This window comes from Carassius carassius, chromosome 44 (genome assembly GCF_963082965.1).
Source record: "Carassius carassius chromosome 44, fCarCar2.1, whole genome shotgun sequence".
Classification (NCBI taxonomy): domain Eukaryota; kingdom Metazoa; phylum Chordata; class Actinopteri; order Cypriniformes; family Cyprinidae; genus Carassius; species Carassius carassius.
This window is the reverse complement of record NC_081798.1, coordinates 6246221-6266196: the sequence shown is the minus strand read 5'-3', so window position 1 is coordinate 6266196 and position 19976 is coordinate 6246221. Positions and strand designations below refer to the sequence as shown.

The following is a 19976-nucleotide window of genomic DNA, read 5'->3' as shown; positions in this document are numbered from 1 at the left end:
GGCTTGGCTGGCTTGGAGAGCAGAGACTACTGTCTGTAGAGAGAGAGAGAGAGAGAGGGAGGGAGAGCTGTCCTCCATGTTTTAATAAGCATTGACATTACCCACTGTTTTAAGCCATGCATCCACAGAGGTAAGAGGTTTTTCATTGCTTGTATGCTTTTTACACTACCTGTTCATGCTAATGGTTGAATTGTGTCATGCAGAAATACAGGATTTTCTGAGAGACAGGGGACAGAAACCTGTCCCAACACCAAAGAGCTGGATCCTGGCAGGCAGAGGCAACTCAGAAATCACACTCACACTGTGTTTTAGTCTCCAGGCTCGCATGGCTGACCTGTGCGAACACATGTGACCAAAATGGCCTCTCTCCTAGTAATGTTTCTCTATAGCTGGAGAGGAGCACAGCCGTGTCAGGTTGTGTCACAGGCCAGACCTCTCAAAATGGAAGGCCCTGAGGAGCAGACAGTACAGACTGTAAGAGGAAGCGCACATGTAGACTGGCAGAAAGATCGAGCAGCAGTTTTGGCTCAGGTTGCAAGTTAAGGGAACATTTTTCAATGGCTGACATGGCGCTGAATATCCATTTTGCTCAGGATATATGCCTAATTAGCAAAAGCACACAGCAGAATGCATCTGCTGAAAGAGTTATTGGATTATAAATAGAAGAGACTTTATTTTCTATAAACCGATGCATATAGATGGTGAATTAGTCTTGTGTTTGCCTTTCTTGGTTAAATAGCTACAGACTTCTGTCTGTTGACTCAAGCTGTAAAGACTTTGGACAGGCCAGGCATTTTATCAAAACTTTAATTGTGGTATGAGCTGGCAGCCATTTCAGACAGACTTCCGCTTATGACTTTGCAACCACAAAGACTGTATCTGTGTCTGTGAATGCAAGCATTTTTTCTTAATGTGGCATACTTGATGCTACATTTGTAGCCAGTATTTCAAATATTTCTCTTGGATGGCATGTCATTGGATACTGTATTTACTACAGCAGGGGTCTGATCAGAAGGTCAAAGCAGTGGACAAGTGGTATTTTTCCACAACCATAATGTCAAACTGCAGGCTTTTTTTGTTCTTGTTTTGCTTTAACGGTCATTGTCAGCAAAATAACCTGCGCGTTTGACAGTTTGTTTGTTAACGCAAGTTATTAAACCTGATTGTTTATCGGCCTCACCTGATTGACAGCACCAGGCACTTGTGAGTTCATGATATCTCTTTGAGATTATAGCCTATTTCTAGAAATATGATTTATTATTTAACTGCTGATATTTGAGGGGGATGGTTCAGTTTGGTTGTTTAAAAAAAGAGCAGAGGATTAAATACGTCACACCACAAAAAAAAAACACAGAGTGATTACTGAACTAAGTTAGCTTTGCGCTAATACTATTAAAACACTGAGTATTTATGTATAGACTCAGTTGGTTATGTCTAAAATGAAAGAAAACAGTTGAGAGAGAAACGGATAAGTGCCTGTATATTATTAGATGCGTGCAGCTCTTAAAGGGACTGAACTAAACATGTCATGCTGTCGACTGTCATTAAAGGGATAGAGCACCCTGAAACCCTGTATTCATATCTTTCTTGTGCTGAACACAAAAGCAGATATTTTAAAGAATGTGTGTAACAAACGGTTGCTGGTCCACATTGAATTTGATATTAGGAAAAAAATACTATGGAAGTCGCTGTGGACCAGCGACTGTTTACATATTCACATTCTTCGACATAACATTTATGTTCAGCAGAAGAAACCCATTAAGGTTTAAAGCAACCTTTGAGTGAGTAAATGATGTTATAAATATAAGACCTTTTTTATTTTTAGGTGAATTATTTATTTAATGTTAATAAAATACAACGAGAAAATCACTCACTACTCTTGATTTAAAAACGTTAATACAGTTGCTTTAATCGGAATCTATCTATATAGTGTTTTATTTTTATATTTGTTGATTCAGTTTCTTGAATGCTCCTCCTAATAACACACATTGTACCTGAAAATAGTTTTTTTAATTTGTATATTATGTGTATTTGTAATGTGTAACTTTGGTCTCAGTTTTTAATAACGATAAAATAATGACAAAGATTTGTTTTGCCCACATTGACCTAAATATATGGCATTGTTTTTAAAAATATTTTGGTTACCTTGAAAGGCTTTGTGTTTGTAATAGGGAAATTAGTTTGGCTGTAATGCTCAGACCACTTACAAAATAGTTAAACCAACATGATGAACAATCATGATAAATCATGAATCATGATATGATATTTTTGCCATATCGCCCACCCCTAATTTGAATTATAGGTAATCGTTTAAAATCATTATTAATAATTGTAGACAAATCAAAGCTACCGTGATAAAAAAAATATATATTTCCAAAAAAATATTCATTTTTGTTTTATTGTAAAAAAAAATTAAGATAAGTTTACATGTATTTTACTCCAACAAATGTCATGTGTAATTTTTTGCTCCTTGAATAAAATTACATACACATGTTAATAATCATTGTCAAAAAAAGTTGCAATGTATTTTTTCAAGGTGGAAAATACATATTTAATATAGGCTTTTTGAAATTGTATTTTATTTTTATTTAATTATTTTTTAATTACAGTATTTTAATGAAGCTTTTTTTCATTATGATATAAAGACTCAGGGTTCACCCTAACTAAAAAAAAAGAAAAATAACAGATGCATAAAAAAAAAAAAAAAAAAAAAAAAAAAGCTCATTAAAAATAGTCATTGTATGTGCACATTTTTTAACATGCATGTGAATGAATCAATGGATCCAGACTGGACAATGAGCATCCTTGACCCTATTACAAAATCACTGGGCAATTGATATTATTTTAAGTGGGTATGTGAGCTCATTTTGGCAGCCGACTGAGTGTAAGTCAGTCTTGAGCATCTATATTCCCAAGACTTGCAATTTAACTCCGGTTACATTTTCCAGCCTTTTCTTTGTCTCTTGGTGTTTACAAGGCCCTTGCTGCATTCCTGCGAGTCGCTCATTTGTCAAATCTCCATTCGGCTCCTACTTAACAAAATGGTCGCCCTTCACTGTGACTGCAAGAAGGGAAGGAGAATAAAACCAGCTGACATGTTTGTCCGAACATCTACATCCTGTGTTTATTCACACTGGTAGTTTTCAAGGTAGAATATGAGTATTTTCCCGGTGAATGGCAGCAGCAGCAGCAGCCCTCCCTGCATTGCAGCAGTGTATCAGAGCAGAGAGAGGGGAGCAGAGAGAGCCTGTGTGGCACACACAGCGCCAGCCATCCAATCACGCGTCTCCGTGTGGCTCTCAAACCAATCGGCAGCACACAGCTGAGGTTAAAGATTGACAATCGCTCTGAGAGCAGCAGGGAGAGCAAGGCCCTTCTGGAAAATTCTGCACCTATCTTTGTCTCATCCCTCACTGCCTTTATATCTGAAAAAACACATTTAAAAGGCTCAGCCTGAAGAATCTGTGTACTGTGCCTGTAAAGAAAAAGGTATGCTGTTATTATATGTCGGTTTTTAGATGGACAGTCATGCAATGCTAGTGTGACTGTGTGTTTTTGGGGAGGAAGCTTGTTTAAGGGTAAGGTTATAGGTGGATCTGTGATTGTATTTTGCCTTTTTTAACTCATGTGTTCGGGTTGTTGTTTGCGTAAGAGGAACTGGATCTTGCTGCGGGTGGGGAGTGGATGGTGCATGTAGGTTGGACGTGAGAAGGCCAAAAGATGGCAAGAGCTCAAGCTCTACAGATGTTTGCCTTGTGCATGCTGTCAACACCCCCCTCCCCCTCCCCATCTGCATCTCTGAAGATTGGGGGTGGAGGACGGAGCAAGATATCACCGCCACATCAGGGCAAGCGCATTAGATATACCTGGTAAATGTCAATAACAGTGTGATTCTCTGATCAGCTTGAGGTTTGTTCATGGAGGATGTTCTCTGTTCCTCTGTTTGTGGGTGGGGATGGCGTGTGTGATAATAACCCAGGCATCAGGGGATCAAAGGAGCCTTTTAAAACCGCTTAAACTGCTAAATGATGGGAAACGTTATGTCGCTTGGAAGGTCTCAAGTCCAAGTGCCGAATCAAAATTGAAATTTCCACAGAGGTTCAGCAGTGGCATCAAACGACGCCTAATCTGATGAGTTATGGGCCATCGGTCTGATGTGCATATCATATTCAGATGGCATTTGTGTGTTTATTGAGATTTCTAATGGAAAGTTCTCTCTTGGCAATGAGAGGAAACCATCTTAACGCTACTTCAGGCAGTAATAAACTGCAAAATATAATTCTCTTACTCAGTATTTTTGTATTGTTTCAGTACAAACATTCTTCAATGTAGATATTTCATTGAGAAGCAAAACTATATTTTTTTTTCTGAAATAAAAATATCAAAATTAAGTGAGTCTTTGCTTAAAACAAAAGCAATAAAATTATTAATTATTAAAGGTTAGATATTTTATTTTGTTTTAATCATAAAGTGGCATAATTGTCATCCGTTTTTCAGTAAAGAAGACCTAATATCTTAAATAAATGTTTCTTGTTCTGAAGAAATGGTGGGATATTTTAGCTAGTATTTCAGTTTTTGCAGTGTATAATTAAACTTGGTTGCCTGTTGTGTTCTTGAATTGAAGAAAAGCACATTATTGTTTAATGAAATTAAAAAGCTTTGTCTTTTTTGTATATATTATATAAAATTGATGTTTTTATTCCATGTCACTTGTTAATGAAACCATCAGAAAATGCCACGATTCGTTTTTGCTAGTATCAAATACTCACACCTGACACAAAATGTTTTTTTTAATCTACTTATCCTTAATGTTCGATTTCTATAACAATAAGATTTAGATTAGAATTTCATAGGAGTGGAGAATAAGCATTCTGTGTCAAGTCTGATGGAGGCCATGCTGTGAATTTGACGAAACTTCCTTCTTTTCTGCATTCAAACTGTTGAAATCCAACTTAAATTCACTGAAGTACTATATGAAGACATTTGCTTGCTCGATGTTTGTTAAAATGGTGAAGTTATGATAGATTTTGTTGTCTTTTTAGCATCACTGCTAAAAAGACAACTCACTCCCCAAACACAATCCCTCTAAAGGTAAAAACAAAAATTCAAGCATAATTTTAGTAAAGAAATTTCTTTAACCGAAAAGAATGGCATGAGGAATACAGATGCCTTAATGACAAAACAGCAGGTATACAAAAAGGAAATTTAAATATCATTGATTTTCTTTTTCTTTTTTTTATTGTGGCAGTTTGGTTGAAGGAGGAGGGAAGGAGTCAGATGCAACTGAAGGGATGGAAATCGCAACACGATCCAAGGGTGAGAGCCACATTTATTTCCACATTCAAGTGTGAACCCAGTGCAAAGAATGTCAGTTAATTCCTCATATTTGTTGATGCTTTGTGGTCAGATTTAATTTTTTTCAGTATGGTTTAGTTTATAAGTACGGTTTTAACTCTGTTTATGTCAGTAATTTGTACCATTGCTGTGCAGTCTCCGATCAAGGGTCAGCAGAAAGGACCGTCCCGAAGCGCAAGGTTTCCAGCCCTCCTCATTCCTCAAATGGACACTCGCCTTCGGAAACCTCCTCTAGTCCTGTAAAAAAGAAGAAGAAACCAGGAGCTGTCAATAACAGTAAAGACCAGGTGCAACTTTCCTTCTTTTTACAAGCTGTGTTCGGTCCGGCATGTCCATCATTCACTAAACACAGTGTCCATCTGTTTTTTTTTTGTCTTTTGGTTGGCTTTGTCATGGTGATACACTGCAAGATTTGATGGTATTCATCATTACCTTCTCCCTAATATGGATAAACATTTTAATGATGTAGTTCATTAAGGGTCACTTGTTTTTCAAATTTACATCTGATTTGCTAAACGTGTAAAGAAGGCTACCCAATATTTGGCCACTTTTAAGATTTTGTGTGCATCTATGTGAAAAAAAAAAGTTGTCAATTAATAATGCAATTTTCCGGCTACAAATATTATGTTAAATTTATTTATTTAATTTTAGTTATTATCAAAATCTTGTCACTCTTAACACACAAAATATTTAGGCCTATATTTAAGATTTATGTATTTTAACACCATATCAAATTTACATTCATTTGGATTAAACAGTTTTAACATAAACTAATAAATATAATGTGATGAATATTTTTAGACAACTGAAATAAGTATTTATGTAATAGTACAAAAAAACTAAACATGTTTTAAATAAACAATATCAAGGTGTTTATATATTTATTACATGAATCCAATTTATTAAATTTAAACTAATTCATACATGTTAACCACTTAAATATATCATGTAAAACATTTTTTAACTGATTAAATGTAATTGTTCTCACAATTAAAAGATTTATGCAGATTCTAAAAATCACACAGATGCAAATACTTAATTTTCCTTTTGTTTTTCAAGCATACTTTCTTGAAACATAAAACATTTTGTTAGTGTTTTAGCAACAAGAAAATGAAACATTTAGCTGTTGTAGCCAAGTTTTTTAATGAAGTGTTAGATGTGGAGTAAATTCTTTAACAATTTAAACGTCAAGTTTAAACTTCGTTTTTAGGAATTAAAGAACTATAATAATATGGATTTATGATTTGAATAACAGCTATATTTATACAAAAGCAAAGAATAAATCTGAATAAATAAATCAAAAGGTCTGTTTTATCAGGCTATTATAGTAGCAAGAGTTTATAAATTTCTTCATGCATTCCTGTGTTCTTGTTTTATTTGTGAACTGTTGGTATACATGTTTTGACCGATATAGCCATTGCATCACACCTTAAACATCATCACATCCACTATTTTTCAGCATCTCATACCATAAGCATTTGATTAGAGCCAATCATATGTGATCAGCCAGAGCATCCTTATTGTCAAGCCCTGGTATAGGTTATTGATAAATCCTTGAGCTGACCACTACTGTTTTTGCAGGGGATCCAAACAAAACATTTTACCTTCTATAAACGTGTCACCTTTCAACGGTGAAATTAATTTTTGCAAACAACCTAAGGTCCCAGCCCAGCCAAACAAACGCAAGGCAGGTGGCTGTCATGCAAGCTAAGCAGAAATGTGTATCCAGGGACAGCCTATGATTCAGCTGCAATGAATTATTAGTTCTTAGCTTGTTTTCTTCTCTAACAAGGATGCGTTTCCTCTCATGTTACAAGTTGAATGCCGTTAATTCAATGCTCATTAGTCTACATTTGTCACCTTCTGTCCTTCCATGCCACTTCCTGATCGATAACCTTTGTGCCTGTTGGTTTTGTCTTGTTATCTTTAATACCCATGTTTTGAAACCCCAACCTTCTGTTTCTCTCGCCCGCATTCCAGTCAGAACTAAGACATGGTCCCTTTTACTATGTGAAGCAGCCCGCACTCACCACAGACCCTGTTGATGTTGTACCGCAGGACGGGCGGAATGACTTCTACTGCTGGGTGTGCCACCGCGAGGGCCAGGTGCTCTGCTGTGAGCTCTGCCCACGCGTCTACCACGCTAAGTGCCTCAAACTGGCGGCAGAGCCCGAAGGAGACTGGTTCTGCCCTGAATGTGAGGTACTGGTGCACCCAGGCTCCACTTTGTCTAAAAAAAATCTTCACAATGCAGAATGTTAGTAATTTGTAAATATTTTATTTAGGGCAAGATACTACAGGCAAAAATGTTGTTTATTTTATGAGCTTTCTCTATTTGTGTCTAGATTTCAAATGCAATACATATCTTTAAGTCTGTTTTCAGAGCCCCCCCCTCCCCCCCCCCCCCCGACTCAATTTTACAGTCTTGTTCCATCTTTATTCTAAAAATAAAGCTGTTGTTTTTTTTCAGAAAGGTTTTCTTCTTATTTAATTTACATGATTATATATATATTTTTCCCATTTAAAAAACATTGTGATTTTTTTTTCTAGCTGTATTTTCTGATTTATGAAGTGATAAATAAAGACAGAAAATTCGATTCTGTAAAAACCTTTGATCTTGAAATGTCAACAAAATGAAAATCATTTTGAATCTGGCATTATCCAGTGTTTAATGTTTTAATGTTTTTAATGTTTAGTGTTTTAAACATGACATTTTAGAAAGCTTGCAATACAATTTTTTTTGCAGTTCCTAAAGTAATAAATCAACTGGGGAAGTATGGTGATATCTATCAGCTATGTTTACTTTCAACTTTTTACTTTTTTTTTTTTTTCCAAATTCCATTAATTATAATAATAATAATCAAGGTTTCTTTCACCAAAAAGTCAAACTTTAGATTTACCTGACAATTTTCCACCCTTTCTGACTGGTTGATTTTGCTTCAGTAATTTTATAATATAATAATACTTTATGTAAATTAAATTATAATTGACTTCTTGCATTTGAAATGTGTAATTGCTGAGTAATAAACACAAGCTGTAACTGGCGGCATACCATGCCATTGATATCTAAATTATATTTTAAAAAAAAGGAAGAAAATGTAGCTTTTTTTATGACATAGAAACATCCCTTTAATATTTTGCATTAAAATAAAGCTTAAAGTATTTCTCATTTTTGTTTACAGAAAATAACAGTTGCAGAGTGCATAGAGACTCAGAGTAAAGCTATGACGATGCTCACATTGGACCAGCTGTCTTTCCTGCTGAAGTTTGCCCTCCAGAAGATGAAGCAGCCTGGTGTAAGTTTCATGACTTTCCATGGCTCTGCAGATCTATGATTTAGTCCCTAGATTTCACACAAAAACAATGCAACTATCAGACATTGTATTGTTTTACCACTTTTTTTTAACATTGTACACTTCATTATGAAATGAGAGTATTACATTTAAGCCCCTTTCCTCATGGAACAAGCTCAGGCACATTCTGCCCACTTAAAAAACTTTGGTGGGCTTGGTGATCTTTAGGATTGCTTTCACACTAGAGCTTTTCACATCATTAAAAGTTTTTTTTAATGGCATGCCAACACAAGTGTCATTCTGTGCGTGCAATGTCCTATTCAAATTACTGTAAGAAACGGGAAGCAGTGCTTGCCAAAAACTAATGGTAAAAAAATACTGTGATAGTGGTTCAGTTTTATTTTTAACTTTAATACAAAAATATTTCTTTCTTTTCTTCAGACGGAGCCGTTTCAAAAGCCGGTGTCACTGGAACAGCATCCTGATTATGCGGAGTATATATTTCATCCCATGGATCTCTGCACTTTAGAAAAGGTAAAAGTGAAGCATTGATTCTGAAAAATCAACACACTCGGGTCACTTAGGATTGTATAATATCTGGCATCTTATAAAAGTGCTTTATTAGTGTGATCACTTTTTGTTTTTATTCAGAATATTAAAAAGAAAATGTATGGCTCCACTGAGGCTTTCCTGGCTGATGTGAAGTGGATTTTGCACAACTGCATCATTTATAATGGAGGTCGGTTGCTAACTGTTCAACAGTATTGTCAAATTTGTTTCTGCTGAATGTTTGTTTTATTAAAACTCTTTGCGTCTATTTTTCTCTTAGGCAACCATAAGCTTACAGCAACGGCTAAAGTTATTGTAAAGATCTGTGAACATGAAGTACGTACTGTAAATTATAAGCCAAAATATGCAAACACTTTATTCAGTTCCTGTTTTTTTTAAAAACCAATTACTTTTCAGATGAATGAGATCGAGGTCTGTCCAGAGTGCTATCTCTCTGCATGCCAGAAAAGGGACAACTGGTTTTGTGAACCATGTGTGAGTGTGTTAGTGTGTTCAACAAAATGAAATTCTTTCTTCACATAGTAACTAGTGTGAGTTAACCATCTGTTCATGCAGTTTTCTGTGCATCACATTATCAGAGCAACCCCCACCCTCTGGTCTGGGCCAAGCTGAAGGGATTCCCATTTTGGCCCGCAAAAGCTCTTCGAGACAAAGATGGACAAGTGGATGCACGGTTCTTTGGGCAACATGACAGGTGAGGACTGCTGAACTGGGTCCTCCTAACCATCCACAAAACGTCAAGAAATAAATACATTTGCTCCATGTTTTTACCAGAATTGACAGCACATTTACAGGTTGAAAGTTTCTTTGATTACTTGGATGAAAAATCATTTAAAAACATTTTTTATTATTATTATAGTATTTAAAAAAGTTATTCCACATTCTGCCTAGTGTTCTGAAGTCTATATGTGTATTAAATATAAGAATTATTATTGCATAAATAATATTACATATATCAATAATATTTATGTAATTCATATTTATCATGTAATATTACAATTGTGTATATAGATGTATGAATGTTACCGTGCTAGCAATTAAAGGTTTAAATTTGAATGCTACATTTACAAAAAAAACGTGAGAAACTTTTTAAATATCCTATTACAGTTACTTTAACAGTACAGTTCCATTACATGTGTTACAAGCAGGATTTCAATGAAGTGTTAATAACTGAAATTTACAAAGTTACATTTTTATGAAATAAGAACAAGTACTTCAGCAAAATGATTATTTGTATTGTCTTATTTACATGTAATTAAATTTTGTAAGTTTTTTTTCACATATTTGTGTTTACATAAAACGCTATTGGTGAGCTTCTACTCTATATGCACAGACCCAACTAATAACCCAACTTTTATTTTATTTTTTATTTTTTTTGCTGCAATTTTGCAGCCCTACTTTTCTGAATTTAACTATGAATGGAACTGTGCTAGCAATTAAAGGGTTAAATATGAAGGCTACATTATTACAAAAATACAATATTTTATAAAAGTAAGAAACTTCATAAATTAATATCCTGTTACAGTTACTGTTACAGTACAGTTTCATTACATGTGTTAAGTGCAGCTTTTCAATTAAGTATTAATTTAAACTTTAAATAGGAAAGTACTTCATCAAAAGGAATATTTTAATTATTTTACTGATATTTAACCTTATTGTGCTACCTTATTTTTTATTTGTGTGTGTGTGTGTTTACATAAAACAATGTTACTGAGCTTCTGTGTGCACAGACCCAACTAATTATTTGTATTTTTTTGCAATTTTATCAATAAGATGTTGCAACCCTACATTTCTCCAAAACACCATTTCTCAGAACTAAAACTAATATGTTTTTATTGGCTGTGAATGATATTGCGATGTTTTTTCAGTCTAGGTGAAGACTGAAATTTATATGACACTTCAAAATCAATAGAAAACAGTTGGGATCAAGCATAACTTCATTTTATTCTAACTTATTTATTTTTATTTAAAGGGCCTGGGTTCCTATTAACAACTGCTACCTCATGTCCAAAGAGATCCCCTTCTCTGTGAAGAAGACCAAGAGCATCTTTAACAGTGCCATGCAGGAGATGGAAGTATACGTAGAGAACATCCGGAAAAAATTTGGAGTCTTCAATTATGCTCCATTCCGCACACCTTATACACCAGAAAACCAGTTCCAGATGCTCCTGGATCCCGCAAACCCTAGCGCGGGCTTTGTCAAACCTGAAAAACAGGAGAAGATCAAGTTCAGCTTTGATGTAACGGCATCTCCTAAGTTGCTCGTGGGAAAGAGCATGGTGTCCAGTGGAAACCTAGGGAGTGGAAGAGGAAGGCGAATCTCCATGTCGGACATACCTCGTTCACCAATGAGCACGAACTCCTCTGCCCATACGGGATCTGATGGAGAACAGGAGACTGCAGAGAAAGGTCATGTGAGAGCGGCTCTGCCACATTACAACACTGGAGAGGAGTCAGTGGACTGCACTGGTATATCGAACATTAAAACACTGCCGCTTTGTGTAGACTATGTACTTTTCACGTCAAACATATGAAAAAGAGTTGTATAATAGAAACTGAAGCAACCTGCCAAAAAACATGTACTGCTATAGTTTTAGACTCTGAAAAAAATGTGGTAACACTTTAGTATTGGGACCAGTTCTCACTATCAACTAGCTGCTTATTAGCATGCCTATTATTAACATATTGGCTGTTTATTAGTGCATATAAAGCACATATTCTACATGACCATATTGTACATCCCTAATCCTATCCAATACCTAAATTTAACAACTATCTCACTAACCACTAATAAGCCACAAATCAGGAGTTTATTGAGGCAAAAGTTGTTGTTAATGGTTTGTTAATAGCAAGAATTGTTATTTCATAATAATATTTAAACAGCGACATGTATGATTAAAACTTGTTTCTGCTATTACAGCATCACCTGCCCCTCCTAGAGCAGGTCTCACAGGAAACACCTTAGAGAGCCCTAAACCTTTCCATTCGCTGGCTCCCAGCACCCCTGTTAAACAGGAGAAGACCCCCACTACTGGCAGCATCCTCAACCTCAACCTCGGTAAACTTCCTTCAATTGATTTAATCCATTGAATTATTTGACGATAGCCAAAATATGGGGTCAGTAAGATTTTTTATATTTTTCAAATGCTGCATTTATTTGATAGAAAGCACAGTTTTTACAGAAATATTGTAAATGAACTGTTTCTGTTTTAATACAATTTCAAATATAATTTATTTCTGTCACGGCAAAGCTCTGACTTTTCAGGAGCATTACTTCCAGTCTTCTAATATGCTGATTACTTTATTATTATTATTATTATTATTATTATTATAACAGTGGTAAATATTTGTAAAGGATTTTTTTGATAAATACAAAGTTTCTTAAATGGCACTTTTGATCAATTTAATGCGTACTTGCAGAATAAAGGGGGAAAAAATAGTACTGACTCCTAAGTTTTGAACGGTAGCATTTATAAAGCATGTTATATCACATCCTGCTAATAAATTAAAATAAATGCATGTATGGAGACAATGGTATGCAATGTGCATAAACAGTTTCTAAATATAAATATAACATTAATTGATTTACGATGTGAACAGAAACAAGGCAATATGTTGTCCTGTGTCCAATTAAGCATGAAATCAAAATTGACCCTTATTAATTTCTTCTTAATAAGACATTAAAATCTTAATGTGGATAATTCATTCACAAAAACCCTTTCTACATCTTCCTAGAAATGATTTATGCATGATTTGATCTTGTAGCTCAAAAAAGGATGTCGTGAATTAAAATTTAAAACTTCAGTATTACTCAATTCAGTCTGTATGCGTTAAGATATGCTCCTAATGGGAGCTCATAGTGAGAGCCTTGTGATCTCTTTCAGATCGTAGTAAAGCAGAGATGGACCTGAAGGAGCTGAGTGAGAGTGTCCAACAACAACAGCAGCAGGGGGTTCAGCCTTCCCTCACCTCCCCTAAGAGACAGATCAGGAGCCGTTTCCAACTCAACCTGGACAAGACCATCGAGAGCTGCAAAGCACAGCTGGGTCAGTTCAGATTGAGATCTGTCAAGGTTACGTCATCAGCCATTTTACCAGTTAAAAATTTATGTTCAAACAGCTTCCAGTGTTTCGCTGCAATTCACAAACAATTCCATTAAAACTCTCCTGATGTATTTTCTTATGTTTCATAAGAAGAAGTTTGTGTGTTGTTAGTCCAAGTGTGGTTTTGTGACAAAACATGAATCATTTTTGACTAATTATGCCTATATATTCTCTGTTAGATAAAATACAGTTTTGCATAACTAATTACACCTTCTGGAATATCTAATAGTTTTTAGAATAGCATTTTTAGAATTCTTAATATAATGAAAATGTTGTCCCAAAAAAAACACTTAAGATTCTTTTTTGAACTTTTTCGAGTATTAAAAGAGAATGTGCAGACATTGTATTACTTTCCTGAAGCTAAAACATTTACTCTATCTCACAGGTATAGACGAAATATCTGAGGATGTGTATAAAGGAGTACAGCACAGTGATTCAGAGGAATCTGACAAGTCTGACTGCAGTGACAGTGAATACGGCAGCGAGGATGAACAGAAATCTAAGAGCAGCCAAGATGACAAAAACGCAGTTGATGATAAAAATGAGAAAGAGCCACCCAAGAAAAAGTCAAAACCATCATTGGCTACTGCTGAGGAAAAAGACAGCAGCACAGAGTCTGTTGCAACAGCCAGTACAACAACCAAAGGAGAAACCAGCCAAAAAACAAGCACCCCCGAGCCTATAGCTAAAGACAAACCAGGTATGGATTCTGAGAAGGAACCTCCTGCACCCCCAGACTCCAGAGAGAAACCCAAGGGCTCTGAAGAGGCCATGCAGCTGGCATCTGTGGATGTAGACTCAGACTCTGAGAGGGAGCTGGTCATCGACCTGGGAGAAGAGCAGGCAGGGAAGGAGAGGAAGAGGAACAAGAAAGATTCAGCCGCTGTCACCGCACTCAAAGAGCCCACAGCCTCCAAACCTGAAGGTCAGATTTCCTTAATGAAGTGTAAGAATCAAGTCTGGGTAAAACTTCTAGCAACATCAGCCAATTGCCATTAGACCAGCAGCATCACGTTAGTTTTACAGTGGTGGCCAAAATTATTAGAACACCTGGTATATTTAAGAGGCTTCAGTTGTTTTTGTTAAATTGGCCATTAGAGTACCCATAAAACGAACTATTGCCAGAACTACCTGCGATTGAAGGAATCTGCTGGAACATTGAAAATGATGGACAAGCCCCTCAAAGTCTGGACCTCAGATCTGTCAGGTATTTTAATAATTGTCGCCACCTATGTCAACATTAAAAGTGAACCAGTGTGCAAAACAAAAATCTCAGCCAATCAGATGATAGTTAGCTAATGTTTAAAGGTGCACTCAAATAAATCAAAGAAATCTTGAAAAATAGTTAATAAATAATATAAAATGAATATATAACATATAAAAGGATATCTATAAAGCAACCTAGATTCATGTAAAATAAAACTGCTTTTATTAGTTTATAATAAATAAATGATGAGTGACTGCAAATTTATACAATGGCATGATAAGCGAAAACGTTTTAACTTGTCTGATGTCTGATGCTCTTGCCACACATCGCAATCTCTCTCTCGTCTCATACAAACGCAACCGCGCCATCTTGCGTCTCAGTTAATGATTGTGATGAAATTGAAAATCACCTCAGAGTAGTTTTATTAATATTACCGTCATATTGTTGTAGTCTTTGTCTTGATTCTGGGTCAGTAGTTTTGTACGTTGGAGTAGACGTTTTTATAGCTAAAAACCTTTATCTTAAATTAATATTTCATGCCCATGTAATGTACTTATCAAGTCTATATAAGTCTATACAAGTCTATATAACTGCCATATTCATTAACATTAATGACTGAGTGCATTATTAATTGGGGGGATTTAAAATCCGGTTCAGCTGGACAAACCAAACCAGTTTATAATGGTTTTCATTTTTATATTTTCAGTTTTCATTTTAGTTATGATTTAGTTTGTCGTTTTATTGTGTTTTTGACATTTTTATCAGTATTTTTTTATATCTGTTAATTATGTTAATCTACATCAGGTTAAACTAAATTAAAACAAGAAGTGTTACTTCGGCAGCTATCTTAACTATAGCCTAACCATGTTTCATGCTATAATTTTCTTTGATTGCAGGTAAAGCCACTCCAATTTCAAGCAGCCTAACCCAGCCTCAAATCTCAACGGTCCTTTCCTCCTCCCAAACTGTTAAGGACCCATCTCAGTCCCCATTGGCCTTACCGCTTAACATAATACCCCTCACAGCAGCTCCGACCAGCACCACTCTGACCTCCTCCACCCTCCCCATCACCAGTGCCTCCACCGCCAACAGTTCATCACCCATCTCCACCAACACAGTAAAGAAGCAGCGGCCCTTACTGCCCCGAGAGACTGTACCTGTTGTGCAGCAGGCCGTCGTGTGGAACCCCACCACCAAGTTTCAGACGTCCTCTCAAAAGTGGCACATGCAGAAGGTGCATAGGCAGCAGCAGTGTCAAACGCAACCGGCCACGCAGGCGCAGGTGTTAACGCAGGTGCAGCGCAGCCAACAGCCGCAACAGCAAGCGCAGGTGTCCTCATCCTCGTCGGGGCAGCAGCCTTCATCCAGCACCAGATACCAAACACGACAGTCTGTGAAAAGTATGCAGTCGATTTGAATTAATTCTATATAAATGTCATATGTACATTACCGGTAGATAGAGGCTACAATGACCAAAGTTGTATTTATTTGGTTAAAAATGCAAAAAAACATTATTCGACTGTATTTCAACAGTATTCAAGAACTGAGCACCAAATCAGCATATTAGAATGATTTCTGAAGGATATTGTGACTAATATAGTAATGGCTGCTAAAAATGTAGCTTTGTGTTACAGGAATAAATAACATTTTAAAATGAATTAAAATAGAAAGTTAATTGAAATTGCAATAATGTTTCACAATGTTCCTGTTTTACTGTATTTTGAATAAAATAAATGCAGCTTTGCTGAGCATAAGAGACCGCTTTCAAAAACATTCAAACATCCTAATTATTCCAAACTTTGTAATAATATTGTTGGTCGTGTTTATCCAGCAGTACAACAGAAAGACTCGCCACACACCACCTCCACCTCTGCCGTCACACTGGTGACCAGCACACCTGTGTCAGCCTCCATGAGCTCTTCCTCTTCATCATCAACATCCACGACTGCAGACTTCCAGATCCCCACCACATCTGCAGATGTAGCAGCGGATATAGCGAAGTACACTAACAAAGTGAGACTGCTATGGAAATGGGGGTTGCAAACTATGTGTTTAGACGGAAAACCATTTTAATTGTTCTATTAACACAGTTATTGATGTTTAACACACTGTTTTTAAATTATTAACAGATCATGGATGCAATTAAAGGGACAATGACTGAGATATATAATGACCTTACCAAAAGCACGTCGGGAAACACAATAGCAGAGGTTTGGAGAAGTGCAAAGCACTGTGGGTGAATTATTTAACACCTTAAAAATATGAATAAAACAGCAATTTTTATCTTTGTTACAGATTAGAAGGTTACGAATTGAAATCGAAAAACTGCAGTGGTTGCATCAACAAGAATTATCAGAGATGAAGCACAATTTAGGTAAGCTATTTTTTTTTTTGATAATACAGTACTAGTCAAGTTTTAAAGTGGATCAAACAAGTCCCCCTAAGACAAGAGCGTATTTTGGATTTAGGTTTTAAGACAACTTTGATGGAAGTTTTTGATAGTGTGATGTAGGGTTGCACCAATAATGAAATGAGTGTGCAGGGGATGAGCATGTATTGTCCAATATCTGCCTAAAGCAATAAATAAAATCTGTAACATCGACTGTTAAATGGAATAGATCCTTGTGATTTCCGCAGTGGGGAAAATATGGCCTGAACTGCGGAAACCAGTCATAAGAATTTGATTTACATTATAATGCAGAATTTGTCATATTTATGAATTTATATATCAAAATAGGCAGTACACCCAAGTAACATGATATGAATAAGCATGCTATCACAATACAAAGTCTGCATTTCTGTGTGCAATTTTCTTTACTACACATACTTAGGCATACATGACATGTCAAGCACATTACAGCACTTAAATTTTGGAAAATCGAAAACAAATTTCATAGTGCCATAACAATTACATTTTGTTTTCTTTTTCAATTAATTAGACATGCTTTTTGTTTACTAAAATTTAAAGGGATACTCCACCCCTAAATAAAAATTATCATTAATCACTTCCCCCAAGTCGTTCCAAACCCTTAAAAGCTTCATTCGTCTTCAAAACACAATTTAAGATATTTTGGATGAAAATTGTGACTGTCCCATTGACTGCCAAGTAAATTATACTGTCAAGGTCCAGAGAAGTATGAAAGACATCCTCAGAATAGTCCATCTGCCATCATTGGTTCAACCGTAACGTTCTGAAGCGACGAGAACACTTTGTACGCGAATAAAACTAAAATAACGAATTTATTATATAACAATTTGTTTCCTCTGTCTCTCTCCACATCAGCGTAGCACCATTTTGGAAAATATGGGCAGCTTACACTCTTCTTTGTCACTTTGGCACGTTTTCATACATAGAAAACGTGCGTATCCTTGCTTTTCTGGACCTCGAGTGTGCAATTTACTCGCAGTCTATGGGACAGTCACAAGCCTCACTGTTTTCATCCTAAATATCTTAAATTGTTTTCCAAAGACGAACAAACTTTTTATGGGTTTGGAACGACATGGGGATAAGAATTTTCATCTTGGGGTGGAGTGCCTCAACAATCCATCCTGACTGCTTATTTGTGTGTCCACATTTGGTAAATGTGTTGTACTCAGAGCTAACCATGGCAGAGATGAGGCAGAGTCTTGAGCAGGAGCGAGAGCGAATCGTGACGGAGGTCAAGAAACAGATGGAGGTGGAGAAACAGCAGGCTGTAGATGAAACTAAAAAGAAGCAATGGTGTGCAAACTGCAGAAAGGAGGCCATATTCTACTGCTGTTGGAACACCAGCTACTGCGACTATCCCTGCCAACAAGCACACTGGCCTGAGCACATGAAGTCATGCACACAGTCTGGTAAGACATAATATCAGACTATAGTATATATTATATATATAGTCAGAGGCTTCGGTGTTACATGAAAATTCAGAAATCATTCTAATATGCTGATTTGGCACTCACAAAAATCTTATTATTATTACCAATGTTGAAAGCAGTTGTGCTGCTTCATAGTTTTTGTGGAAGCCATGATCTATTTCACTATTCTAGAAGACTTCTGTAACATCAATTTCATGCATCCTTGTTGAATAAAAAGTATTTCTTTCAAAAAAAAAAAAACACTTTGAACGCTAGTGTATATAAGTAGTGTATGAAATAACTTGTCTTATTAATAGGTTTATAAAATGACTTTGTGCATTCCAGCAACATCATCACAGCAAGAACAAGAGTCAGAAAGCAGCACAGATGCTACTCTCAAAGCCCCTGGACAGTCGAACAACTCCCCTAGAGAGACTGTATCTGCTACACCTGCAGACAAAGACAGTGAAGTGGATAAAGCCAAGGACAGTGTCTCTGTCACTATGTCCTAGCTCACATGTACAAAACATACATTACATCAGCACTTATGTCTGTACAGCTGTACATAGATGTTGTCAAATTCTTCACTACAGATTGTTTTAACTAACATTTGTCTTGCCTTTTTGTGCTTTTGTGTTTTTTTTTCTGTGTATGACCATCTGAATGTTCCAAATCTAAGACACAAAGACCATCCAAACATTTCCTGCTGTAGGTTTGAGAAGGTTGTCTGCTTCTTTGTTGGGTTTGATTATAAACAAAAAAAGACCAGTTTATTTGTTATTATAATTTTTTTTTATCTTTTAGTACGTGGGGTCTGATAACTTTTAAGTTCATCTTTTTAATGTTGCCAAAATATATTTATAGTATTCCGAAACCCTCATCTGCTGGTAATCTTTCTCATAATTTATATGAGTTACATCAGTCATTTTAAAAATCATTGCAGTTAATTTTTTTTTTTTCAGTTCCAAAAGCTAAAATAAAAAGATTATTGTGTTTAATTCATTTTTTATTCATGTGATTTCATCAAAAGAACATTTTGACCTTGGACCAAAAAACTGCCTTAAGTTCCAATTTTTCGAAATTGAGATTTATGGAAAATCGGAAAGCTGAATAAATAAGCTTTCCGTTGATGTTTTATTGGGATCGGACAATATTAGGCCAAGATTCAACTATTTAAAAATCTGGAATCTGAAGGTGCAAAAAAATGAGCAGCATCTCTGGCCGCATAGAGCGCCCTCTGGCGGCTGTAGACAGTAATGTTTTCTCTTGGTTCATTTCTCCTGGTTCATGTCAAATTAATTTTGATAAATAAGTCGCACCTGACTATAAGTCGCAGGACCAGCCAAACTATGAAAAAAAGTGCGACTTATAGTCCGGAAAATACGGTACTGAGAAAACTGCTTTTGAAGTTGTCCAAATGAATTCTTAGCAATGCGTATTACTAATCAAAAATTCAATTTTGATATATTAACAGTAGGAAATGAACAAAATATCTTCATGGAACATGATTTTTACTGAATATTCTAATGATTTTTGGCATAAAAGAAAAATCTATCATTTTGACCCATACAATGTTTTTTGGGCTATTGCAAAAAATATACCCCAGCGACT

The 19976-nt window shown here is 35.9% G+C and overlaps 1 protein-coding gene across 6 annotated transcripts; it reads left to right on the top strand.

Moving 5' to 3' along the window:
* Positions 1–19064, top strand: LOC132126082 (MYND-type zinc finger-containing chromatin reader ZMYND8-like). Of its 6 annotated transcripts, none has more exons than XM_059537106.1 (20): positions 1–130; positions 5249–5316; positions 5491–5642; positions 7336–7557; positions 8538–8651; positions 9090–9182; positions 9300–9387; positions 9478–9533; positions 9615–9692; positions 9797–9912; positions 11191–11687; positions 12139–12276; positions 13103–13264; positions 13707–14246; positions 15425–15928; positions 16363–16541; positions 16658–16738; positions 16824–16902; positions 18126–18365; positions 18711–19064. In XM_059537106.1, the coding sequence occupies exons 1-20, from the start codon at positions 117–119 to the stop codon at positions 18875–18877; spliced, it is 3588 nt and encodes a 1195-aa protein (XP_059393089.1). In that variant the 5' UTR covers positions 1–116; the 3' UTR covers positions 18878–19064. The 6 variants fall into 6 exon arrangements, with proteins under 6 accessions (XP_059393089.1, XP_059393088.1, XP_059393092.1 ...); XM_059537105.1 differs by having other exon boundaries at positions 16360–16541; XM_059537109.1 differs by lacking the exon at positions 1–130 and adding an exon at positions 2793–3489 and having other exon boundaries at positions 16360–16541.
* The last annotated feature ends 912 nt before the right edge of the window (positions 19065–19976 follow it).